The sequence below is a fragment of the Eucyclogobius newberryi genome, unplaced genomic scaffold, assembly GCF_026437365.1.
Source record: "Eucyclogobius newberryi isolate DKJ021-1_F unplaced genomic scaffold, fEucNew1.0.hap1 SCAF_14, whole genome shotgun sequence".
Lineage (NCBI taxonomy): Eukaryota > Metazoa > Chordata > Actinopteri > Gobiiformes > Gobiidae > Eucyclogobius > Eucyclogobius newberryi.
Genome location: NW_027315768.1, coordinates 29828615 through 29841432, shown reverse-complemented (window position 1 = coordinate 29841432; position 12818 = coordinate 29828615). Strand labels below are relative to the sequence as shown.

At 38.3% G+C, this 12818-nt stretch overlaps 1 protein-coding gene across 1 annotated transcript in view; it reads left to right on the top strand.

Moving 5' to 3' along the window:
- glsb (glutaminase b) overlaps positions 1 to 9290 on the top strand; it is a 62895-nt gene extending 53605 nt beyond the window's left edge. The window contains exons 15-18 of the mRNA XM_072445194.1: positions 2085 to 2146; positions 7789 to 7865; positions 7969 to 8032; positions 9068 to 9290. Coding sequence (XP_072301295.1) covers positions 2085 to 2146; positions 7789 to 7865; positions 7969 to 8032; positions 9068 to 9215 — 351 coding nt within the window. The 3' untranslated portion in view covers positions 9216 to 9290. The remainder of the gene's footprint in view (positions 1 to 2084; positions 2147 to 7788; positions 7866 to 7968; positions 8033 to 9067) is intronic.
- The last annotated feature ends 3528 nt before the right edge of the window (positions 9291 to 12818 follow it).

The following is a 12818-nucleotide window of genomic DNA, read 5'->3' as shown; positions in this document are numbered from 1 at the left end:
TTTGCCAATGAATATATTGTAATATATTCCACAAATGGCTTAAGGCAGTCGCAGGAATACATTTAATTCACAGCAACAGATAGAATTAAATTGGATGAAAACACATAATTCACACAGGCCTATTATGTGTATTTTATATTATTAATATTTTTTAGCTGCGTAGCTGTAGCAACCGCTTCTTTTACGTCACTTTACATTTGTCTGAATTCGTTCAGTTTGTCAAGTATTTCATTTAGTTTGAAACATGTGCCGCTGTTGACTTTTAATATTCAAAATCACTGTCATGGCAACAACAAACATGTCATATATGAAACAAAAGTGCCACATGTTCAGAAAGGAGTGGGACGAGGCACGAGCTCATCCTGCCACACGAGTCTGTAAACACAGGTCCAAACGGTCACACACAACAACAACAACAACAACAGTATTTTCCTTTGCCTGGACAAAATGATTCTTCTTTGTTCTTATAAACCTCAAAACTAGATTCTTCGTTTGCTTTTTTAAAATGGCTGTATGTTATTGCACATTAAAGCTCCTCATTGCCATGTATTGTATTATAGGTCATTATTAAATATCTTAAAGGTTAGACGCAGGGTAGGGCCACACGATTTGTGAAAAATGCAGTATCTAATTACAGTTTTTAGTTTAATGTAGTTAGTTTAAAGTCATGTCTGTTTTCATGATGAGATTCACATGTTAAAACAGGCCTCTGAACTGACAAACTAATGAATAATAAAATCACATTGTACAGATCTAAACGACAGGATTAGCAGTTGTTATGCAGTTGTTGTTGTTGTTGTTGTTGTTGTTGTTGTTGTCTGTGGGTGAAATTATGGCAGTTTAAAAAATAATTGCAGCTTTTGCAATTTTCCCATCGTAACGAGTCAAATTTCGATGAATCTCTCGCGTAAGAATAAACCTAAGAATAACGCCTCAGATTCACGGCACATTTCATGCCCAAAGATACAGCTACAGCAATATTAGTGCAGTTAATTACAAGGAGAAACACCACAATCTAAGGATTATTCCAAAGACAAGAGTGGAATCTTTCGTGAAATCAAAGTGTCTGAACGATAAAGTAAAATTAATGTGACATAAAGAGACTAATTAATAGGTTTGATTGTTTTGTTTTTTTCTTATTCAGATCATTTTGTGACTTTTATCATCCCGGTTATTGATGAATAATCTTGAAGCCCGTGTCCAAAGTGCTTTATTATTCACTCTGCCATCGTCCAGGATTATAGACAAACTAGGATTACATCAAATCCAGATTTAAGATAAACCAGCTCAGAAGAGGTTTTACATTTGGACTTGAATCTTGATTAACTCTTTCTTTAGTCGATGGGAGTCAACTTTTTCCTTAGTCGACTGATTATTTTTTCATAATTAAAAGGATTTATATGAACAAGTTTTTCATTATGGGACTGGTTCACCTGCAATGACGATCATTTTAGCTTCTGACCATTACATTTGAATCCAGTTTTAACCAGTTAAAGGTTGAAACATGGACTCTGAAGGCGTCTGGATGGATCATATTTAAGAATAGTCTGTAGTATTGATACAAAACTGAAATAGTATTTTATTTTTCCATGTTTTGATGAACCAATGCCACTGTCTTTGTTATTAAAGCTCTTTCAGAATGTGTTTCAATAACCATTTATTATTATTATTTATATTATTATTAATGTTATTATGTTGTATTATTATTATTATTTATTTGATCATTATTAATGTTAATATTTATATTATTAATGTTATTATTTTTTTTATCATTATTATATTACTCTTAGTACTTCAGATCTTATTTATTTTGTTATTATTAATGTTATTGTTTATATTATTATTATTAAAGTTAGTTAGAGTTCCTTTGCACCTCCAGCTGTTCCCACACCACACTTTGAGAAGCACTGTCCTCACATGTTACAGTTTGGGTGAGTAAATATGTGTAAATATGAGTAAATATGTGTAAATATGAGTAAATATGTGTCAGAACTGCTGCTCTGCCTCCATCTCACCACATGATTCATATTCATAACATATTGTGACATGTGTTTCTTTAAAATGACAGTTTTGTGTTTCTTCAGGTGAAGTCAGTGATTAACCTGCTGTTTGCCGCCTACACAGGAGACGTTTCAGCTCTCAGGAGGTAAAAGGAACAAACTTGGTCTAAAACAACTCCATAAACCACAACTTAAGACATAAACTACTGTGTTTACCCGTGTGGCTTGTGCTGACACCTAGAGGAGGGTGCAAGAAATACTGCAAATACAACAAATACTGCAAATACAACAAATACTGCAAATACAACAAATACTGCAAATACAACAAATACTGTAAATACTGCGTATACTGCAAATACAACAAATACTGTAAATACTGCGTATACTGCAAATACAACAAATACTGCAAATACAACGAATACTGCAAATACAACAAATACTGCAAATACAACAAATACTGCAAATGCAACAAATACTGTAAATACTGCGTATACTGCAAATACAACAAATACTGCAAATACAACGAATACTGCAAATACAACAAATACTGCAAATACAACAAATACTGCAAATGCAACAAATACTGCAAATACAACAAATACTGCAAATACAACAAATACTGCAAATACAACAAATACTGCAAATACAACAAATACTGCATATACAACAAATACTGCAAATACAACAAATACTGCAAATACAACAAATACTGCAAATACAACAAATACTGCAAATACAACAAATACTGCGTATACTGCAAATACAACAAATACTGCAAATACAACGAATACTGCAAATACAACAAATACTGCAAATACAACAAATACTGCAAATGCAACAAATACTGCAAATACAACAAATACTGCAAATACAACAAATACTGCATATACAACAAATACTGCAAATACAACAAATACTGCAAATACAACAAATACTGCAAATACAACAAATACTGCAAATACAACAAATACTGCGTATACTGCAAATACAACAAATACTGCAAATACAACGAATACTGCAAATACAACAAATACTGCAAATACAACAAATACTGCAAATGCAACAAATACTGCAAATACAACAAATACTGCAAATACAACAAATACTGCAAATACAACAAATACTGCATATACAACAAATACTGCAAATACAACAAATACTGCAAATACAACGAATACTGCAAATACAACAAATACTGCAAATACAACAAATACTGCATATACAAAAAATACTACAAATACAACAAATACTACAAATACAACAAATACTGCAAATACAGCAAATACAACAAATACTGCAAATACAGCAAATACAACAAATACTGCAAATACAACAAATACTGCAAATACAACAAATACTGCATATACAACAAATACAACAAATACTGCAAATACAACAAATACTGCAAATACAACAAATACTGCGTATACTGCAAATACAACAAATACTGCAAATACAACGAATACTGCAAATACAACAAATACTGCAAATACAACAAATACTGCAAATGCAACAAATACTGCAAATACAACAAATACTGCAAATACAACAAATACTGCAAATACAACAAATACTGCATATACAACAAATACTGCAAATACAACAAATACTGCAAATACAACGAATACTGCAAATACAACAAATACTGCAAATACAACAAATACTGCATATACAAAAAATACTACAAATACAACAAATACTACAAATACAACAAATACTGCAAATACAGCAAATACAACAAATACTGCAAATACAGCAAATACAACAAATACTGCAAATACAACAAATACTGCAAATACAACAAATACTGCATATACAACAAATACAACAAATACTGCAAATACAACAAATACTGCAAATACAACAAATACTGCAAATACAGCAAATACAACAAATACTGCATATACAACAATCAACAAACAATGTATCACAGTCTGGTCACTCTAGTGTATCACAGTCTGGTCACTCTAGTGTATCACAGTCTGGTCACTCTAGTGTACCACAGTCTGGTCACTCTAGTGTTTCACAGTCTGGTTCTCCGTCTTCATTTTGTCCCGTACACTGAGGGAACTATATTATGATAGATCAATGCGCTTAGACACGCGGAAACGTGCTGCTCTCCTGGGGACGAGCCGCACGAGGCTGCAGGTGAGCGATAGGTGCATCCTATGATTGATACGTGGCAGGACTAATCGGCCGTCCACGCCACGAGGAAATAAGACTCAGATTTGGGCCAAAAAATCCTCCATTATTCCTTTAAGTGTGACTCTCTTGTCCCACCCTGGTACATGTAGGTTGGTTGTGACAGTTTAAGTGTGACTCTCTTGTCCCACCCTGGTACATGTAGGTTGGTTGTGACAGTTTAAGTGTGACACTCTTGTCTCTCTCTGGTACATGTAGGTTGGTTGTGACAGTTTAAGTGTGACTCTCTTGTCCCACCCTGGTACATGTAGGTTGGTTGTGACAGTTTAAGTGTGACTCTCTTGTCCCTCTCTGGCACATGTAGGTTGGTTGTGACAGTTTAAGTGTGACTCTCTTGTCCCTCTCTGGCACATGTAGGTTGGTTGTGACAGTTTAAGTGTGACTCTCTTGTCCCTCTCTGGCACATGTAGGTTGGTTGTGACAGTTTAAGTGTGACTCTCTTGTCCCTCTCTGGCACATGTAGGTTGGTTGTGACAGTTTAAGTGTGACTCTCTTGTCTCTCTCTGGCACATGTAGGTTGGTTGTGACAGTTTAAGTGTGACTCTCTTGTCCCACCCTGGCACATGTAGGTTGGTTGTGACAGTTTAAGTGTGACACTCTTGTCTCTCTCTGGCACATGTAGGTTGGTTGTGACAGTTTAAGTGTGACACTCTTGTCCCTCTCTGGCACATGTAGGTTGGTTTTGACAGTTTAAGTGTGACTCTCTTGTCCCACCCTGGCACATGTAGGTTGGTTGTGACAGTTTAAGTGTGACACTCTTGTCCCTCTCTGGCACATGTAGGTTGGTTGTGACAGTTTAAGTGTGACTCTCTTGTCCCTCTCTGGCACATGTAGGTTGGTTGTGACAGTTTAAGTGTGACTCTTGTCCCTCTCTGGCACATGTAGGTTGGTTGTGACAGTTTAAGTGTGACTCTCTTGTGTCTCTCTGGCACATGTAGGTTGGTTGTGACAGTTTAAGTGTGACTCTCTTGTCTCTCTCTGGCACATGTAGGTTAGTTGTGACAGTTTAAGTGTGACTCTCTTGTCCCTCTCTGGCACATGTAGGTTAGTTGTGACAGTTTAAGTGTGACTCTCTTGTCCCTCTCTGGCACATGTAGGTTGGTTGTGACAGTTTAAGTGTGACTCTCTTGTCCCTCTCTGGCACATATAGGTTGGTTGTGACAGTTTAAGTGTGACTCTCTTGTCCCTCTCTGGCACATGTAGGTTGGTTGTGACAGTTTAAGTGTGACTCTCTTGTCTCTCTCTGACACATGTAGGTTGGTTGTGACAGTTTAAGTGTGACTCTCTTGTCCCTCTCTGGCACATATAGGTTGGTTGTGACAGTTTAAGTGTGACTCTCTTGTCCCTCTCTGGCACATATAGGTTGGTTGTGACAGTTTAAGTGTGACTCTCTTGTCCCTCTCTGACACATGTAGGTTAGTTGTGACAGTTTAAGTGTGACTCTCTTGTCCCTCTCTGGCACATGTAGGTTGGTTGTGACAGTTTAAGTGTGACTCTCTTGTCCCTCTCTGGCACATATAGGTTGGTTGTGACAGTTTAAGTGTGACTCTCTTGTCCCTCTCTGGCACATGTAGGTTGGTTGTGACAGTTTAAATGTGACTCTCTTGTCCCTCTCTGGCACATGTAGGTTGGTTGTGACAGTTTAAGTGTGACTCTCTTGTCCCTCTCTGGCACATGTAGGTTGGTTGTGACAGTTTAAGTGTGACTCTCTTGTCTCTCTCTGACACATGTAGGTTGGTTGTGACAGTTTAAGTGTGACTCTCTTGTCCCTCTCTGGCACATATAGGTTGGTTGTGACAGTTTAAGTGTGACTCTCTTGTCTCTCTCTGACACATGTAGGTTGGTTGTGACAGTTTAAGTGTGACTCTTGTCCCTCTCTGGCACATGTAGGTTGGTTGTGACAGTTTAAGTGTGACTCTATTGTCCCTCTCTGGCACATGTAGGTTGGTTGTGACAGTTTAAATGTGACTCTCTTGTCCCTCTCTGGCACATGTAGGTTGGTTGTGACAGTTTAAGTGTGACTCTCTTGTCCCTCTCTGACACATGTAGGTTGGTTGTGACAGTTTAAGTGTGACTCTCTTGTCCCTCTCTGGCACATGTAGGTTGGTTGTGACAGTTTAAGTGTGACTCTCTTGTCCCTCTCTGGCACATATAGGTTGGTTGTGACAGTTTAAGTGTGACTCTCTTGTCTCTCTCTGACACATGTAGGTTGGTTGTGACAGTTTAAGTGTGACTCTCTTGTCCCTCTCTGGCACATGTAGGTTGGTTGTGACAGTTTAAGTGTGACACTCTTGTCCCTCTCTGGCACATGTAGGTTGGTTGTGACAGTTTAAGTTTGACTCTCTTGTCCCTCTCTGGCACATGTAGGTTGGTTGTGACAGTTTAAGTTTGACTCTCTTGTCCCTCTCTGGCACATGTAGGTTGGTTGTGACAGTTTAAGAGTGACACTCTTGTCCCTCTCTGGCACATGTAGGTTGGTTGTGACAGTTTAAATGTGACACTCTTGTCCCTCTCTGGCACATGTAGGTTGGTTGTGACAGTTTAAGTGTGACACTCTTGTCCCTCTCTGGCACATGTAGGTTGGTTGTGACAGTTTAAATGTGACTCTCTTGTCCCTCTCTGGCACATGTAGGTTGGTTGTGACAGTTTAAATGTGACTCTCTTGTCCCTCTCTGGCACATGTAGGTTGGTTGTGACAGTTTAAGAGTGACTCTCTTGTCCCTCTCTGGCACATGTAGGTTGGTTGTGACAGTTTAAGTGTGACTCTCTTGTCCCTCTCTGGCACATATAGGTTGGTTGTGACAGTTTAAGTGTGACTCTCTTGTCCCTCTCTGGCACATGTAGGTTGGTTGTGACAGTTTAAGAGTGACACTCTTGTCCCTCTCTGGCACATGTAGGTTGGTTGTGACAGTTTAAATGTGACACTCTTGTCCCTCTCTGGCACATGTAGGTTGGTTGTGACAGTTTAAGTGTGACTCTCTTGTCCCTCTCTGGCACATATAGGTTGGTTGTGACAGTTTAAGTGTGACTCTCTTGTCCCTCTCTGGCACATGTAGGTTGGTTGTGACAGTTTAAGAGTGACACTCTTGTCCCTCTCTGGCACATGTAGGTTGGTTGTGACAGTTTAAATGTGACACTCTTGTCCCTCTCTGGCACATGTAGGTTGGTTGTGACAGTTTAAGTGTGACACTCTTGTCCCTCTCTGGCACATGTAGGTTGGTTGTGACAGTTTAAATGTGACTCTCTTGTCCCTCTCTGGCACATGTAGGTTGATTGTGACAGTTTAAGTGTGACTCTATTGTCCCTCTCTGGCACATGTAGGTTGGTTGTGACAGTTTAAATGTGACTCTCTTGTCCCTCTCTGGCACATGTAGGTTGGTTGTGACAGTTTAAGTGTGACTCTCTTGTCCCTCTCTGGCACATGTAGGTTGGTTGTGACAGTTTAAGTGTGACACTCTTGTCCCTCTCTGGCACATGTAGGTTGGTTGTGACAGTTTAAGAGTGACTCTCTTGTCCCTCTCTGGCACATGTAGGTTGGTTGTGACAGCTTAAGAGTGACACTCTTGTCCCTCTCTGGCACATGTAGGTTTGCCTTGTCTTCGATGGACATGGAGCAGAGAGACTACGACTCCAGGACGGCTCTGCATGTGGCAGCAGCAGAAGGTGAAACCACAAACATGCAGAACGTCTAAAACGATACAGAACATGCTGTAAATCTAAAACCAAAGCTGCCATAAGATATAATAACTACCACTGCCCCCTGCAGGACACGGAGAGGTGGTGCGTTTCCTTCTTGAAGCCTGTAAAGTGAACCCAGTCCCAAGAGACAGGTAGGTCCTGAAACTGAGTGAAACATTTATCACATTTATCACATTTATTAAGCTTTGACAGTCCAATCCAAAATAAATTCTTCCTTATTAAAGGTTTGTACATTACAATTATGAGTCAGTAAATAAACAATTCAAGCTCTGGCCTCGATGACCTTGAACTTTCTGTAGTAATTGATCTCACTTTTCGTTTGCTGGTCTCATGATCTCGGTCGATGCTGAAGGCTTCGCTCGTGCCCGGGAAACACGACCCCGCCCCAAATATAGCTTTGACTGAAAATAATAATTGTAATGCTCAGTGAGACCGCCACGGCCTGAGACGCATGTGTCCTCTGCAGGTTCAGACTTAAACCAGTCAGAGCTGCACACGCCCCCTTTAAAGTGTCTAATACCTCCACATATGAACTGCAAGACTTTAATTTAAAGGGGACATATGCAAAATCAACTTACCCGTATTTTCCGGAGTATAAGTCGCACCAGCCAAAAAATGCATAACAGAGAAGAAAAAACATATATAAGTCACACTGGAGTATGAAATGCAGTTGCAAGTGTGAAAATAACAAATAATATCACATATAAGTCGCTCCGGAGTATAAGTACAAATATACTGGCCAAAACTATGAAAAAAGGTGCGACTTATAGTCTGTAAAATACGGTATTTGCTTTTACAATGTTCATTTTCTTACTCACAGTTGCAGTTTGATTGATCGATGCACGTTTGACTTCTATTGTTCTGCATCTGAGGCTTGAGTGCTCACCTACCCCCTATCTCCGCCCACAGCACTGTATAAAGTGTCACGTCGCCATTTTTTCACGACAAAAACACATAAATGACAAACTGCCGCTCGTTAGAGGCAGAGTTCATCAGGGTTAGTGTTATTATTAAGCTGTTTTAGCTCAGAATTCCAATTTTCAACAGGCAAAAATGTAAAATAATGACCAACATCTGCTGTACGTGAACACAAAAAAAAAACTCACAGCATGTCTCCTTTAAGTGCCGTCTGACCGTGTTTTCTTGACCTCCTGCTGTGGACTCAGGTGGGGAAACACGCCGCTGGACGAAGCCATCCACTTCGGGCACAAAGCAGTGGTGGAACTCCTCCAGCAGTTCCAGGACAAGCACAGTACGCCCCCGTGTGGACGCGACCCGCACCGCGAGTCCAAGAGCCTGGACAATCTCCACTAGACCAACTCGCACCTTCTTTAAATCCACACCGAGCAGCAGCAGCAGAGAATATATAGAGTTTTAAATTACATCGTCGTGGTGTGTCGCCTTCATTGCGAAAAAAAACAACAAAAAAATCAGTTAAAATCACGTGTTCTTCACATTCAGGTGCGTTTTACGTCGTTGTAGCTTTATGTAAGGTATTTATGATTTGTTTTGGTCAAGTTTTATTTACAACACTCATTCACGAACACATTTCATGATACGCAGCTTAGAATGAATAAAAGAAATGTCAAGAAACTGTAGCGAAAATGCAATAAAACAGTAGATAACGTGAAATGATTTGAACGTTCGTTACATTTTGTGTCGAAAACCAGAACAAAAAAATAGGTGTAGTGTAAAAATGGAGCTACATCTTATTTCACGATGAGTTTTTGTTCTTAAATGTCAGACAAAATGGCGTGGAGATCAAACGCACGCTCACAAACGCGAGTTCAGCTCATTTTAACTCTGTTGATGTTCATTCTTTGCGGTGAAAGTGGCGTGTGTCATGTTTCTATTGTTGTGTTGGGATTGTGTTCGCACGGTGCAAAAGTGACTCAGATCGAGAGGTGAATGTGTGGAAATGTTCAAGAGGCGGCTGCAGGATTGAGCTGGTTTTGCAGAAAAATGCAGAAAAAATTCGAAAAATGCAGAAAAATGCTCTATATTTAGCTAAATTTTAGTATCCAGATGTTTTGATTTGCTAATATCTACTAGTATTTATTTACGGTGCCTACATGAACCAAAACTCTCAAAAAGTGTAATGTTTTCTCTTTAATTGACTAAAAATGACCAGATAATATTCAATACTGATTTGAACGCTGTAATAAATCCATAAAACTGGACATCATTAGAAGTTTCCTGAATGGTTTTAGCATAATCTTGAAAACGTGTATCAGACCACACGGGACAAACTGAAATTTAGCCTTTAAACTGCACAGAAGCTTCTCTTACAGTATATTGTATAAATAAACACGTAATAAAGAAGCTCACAGTGTAATATAATGTAACTCAATCTGAAACTCTTCTAAGTCTTCATTACAAAATACATTATGCACTTATTCTGTAACTAAATATATTTTCAAATTATACTTCTCATGCTGATTAAATTACACCTTTTATCAAGCCAGAATAGGCAAAATTATCCAATTTAATTTGTATTTTATTTTATTTTGTAAATACTGTATACTGTATTAAAAAACATGAAAAATGACCAGAAAGCAGGACAATTAAAATTACAATTACAATTAAAACAATAATAAAATAAATAAGTAAATAAAATAAATAAATAAAATAGATAAAATAAATTAAATTAATTAAATTAATTAAATTAATTAAATTAATTAAATTAATTAAATTAATTAAATTAATTAAATTAATTAAATTAATTAAATTAATTAATTAAATAAAATACAATATGACAAACATAAATAGAATGAAGGCACAACAAGTCCAGCCGTCATGTCCCAGTAATAATCCAATATTTTGTATCTACGATCGTTGTTTGGGGCACTTTTGCTTGTTGTGAACGCAGTCTTCAGTCGTGGTCCACATTTCCTTAAATATGCTGTCACTGTACTCACTATACTTTCAGAATAGTTCTGTTTGTACTTAAACTGATTGTGTCGCTGCTCTGAGACTCGATGCTGCAGTTCAGATGAAGTCATGTGTCTACACGGCCTTTATATTAATATTATAAACTGGCCGCTTCTATTTTCCTATCCGTTTCTCCCTGTCTGTCGCAGGCTCCTCAGCAGGATTCAAAGCACCGCCTTGATCCGAATGTACTTTTACTCGTGGTTCACGCAATAGACACGGTATTTATTTCGAGATATTTAGACTGTGAGATTGTGCCGTTTTCGAGTGTTGATGATTTTAAACAGGATTTCTCAGCCGGTTTGGCTCGGGACCCAAGTTTCTCAATTAATATTCACGTAAAATCTGCAAAACATTTATAATCTGGTTCATTTTGAAATATGCCCCGGGGCGGACGGGCGAAAACGTGGCTGCCGATCTGTGCCAACAAGCCTCTCCCACTACTTCATTCACATGGACAACAGCGTGTTTGTTGGATTCCCATTCGCTGACACCAAATTGTCAGCTAATCTGTTCAAAAACGCAGTTCAAACCGACACTTTTACATCATATACTTTTTCAGTTTTTCAACAAAGCGCAGAATATTTTACATTTGAAAGTTTTACCATTTTCAAATACGAGTCCAAACGTAATTTTTCCCAATTTGTTGAAGGTCTTTTATCATTTGCGGCCCAGATCGTCGGCTCAGTTTGTGTCATCCACTTCCGTTGTTTTGGTCTGCTTCCTTCACGTCGGAAAGTCTCCATCTCTTGTGTTCAGGAGTTTTGAGGCCCAGATTTCCACGATGCCAAAGCTGAAAAGTGTAGTTTTTAAGAAGAAGCTTCTGCGACAGTTTGTTCAGATTTACAGTAAGATACAGTAAAGTATCTTAACCACAGACACGACTAAAGTATGCACAGGTCGGATATTGGTCTAAACTACCGACTGTTTAGTACAAGGCCGCTCAAGTACCGTATTTTCTGGAGTATAAGTCGCACCAGAGTATAAGTCTCACCAGCTAAAAAATGCATATTAGAGAAGAAAAAAACATATATAAATTGCACTGGAGTATGAAATGCAGTTGTAAGTATATAAGTATAAACTATGAAAAAAGGTGCGACTTATAGTCCGGAAAATACGGTAAATTGTACATTTACATGGCCAGTAAAAAAACCAGATAATTACGTGTTAACTCAACAATTTCATCTGATTTTTGGTACTCTATTCTGTTATACTTTATTATGTTTTTGAGAACCAAACGACAACTGTATCTCTTTGTTACGCTACGACCTGCACAAACAATATAAAACACACACATTTTAATCATAAAAAAAACACAAATTTGTCGACAAAATTCGGTACATTCAGAATAATAAGAGTAAAATGTAACCAAAACCTACTCATGGCAACATATCGATACATCAGCCCACGATATCGATACTGCATCACCCAATTCAGTGCGACAGGTTTGAACAGAAATCAGACTACTCTCATCAGAGCCGGTTACATGTCGTTTCGTAATCCGATCACTCCAGAAATCAGATTGTGTCTACAAAATGAACCTCTTACAGCGTCGCAAACATTTACCCGTGAACTATTTGTGTGTTTTACTTCTTTTTCAAACAGATTTGTGGGTCTCGGGCCACCGGTTGAGAATCCTTGAGACCAATGTTGTTTGTAGATTCTTCTTCTTCTTATATCGATGTTATTGCGAGCAGGCGGGTCATCTGCTCCGAGCGCGTGAAAACTGCGTCTTTGAAATGTGTACGCTCTTGTTTTTACAGTGTAGAAAAGGCTAAACCAAAATGAAATACTATAGTCACAAAATGAATGTAAAATAACATGATTCTAGTTTAAAGTGATGTGTCATAAGATGTCTCTATTGCAAATATATATTGTACAATAAATGCGGTCGAATCAAAAGAATGTGGTGGAATTTATTGTTTTGGGGCCGCTACATGTGGAACCTGTTTAAAGGTGCAGAGTGGAACCTGTTTAAAGGTGCAG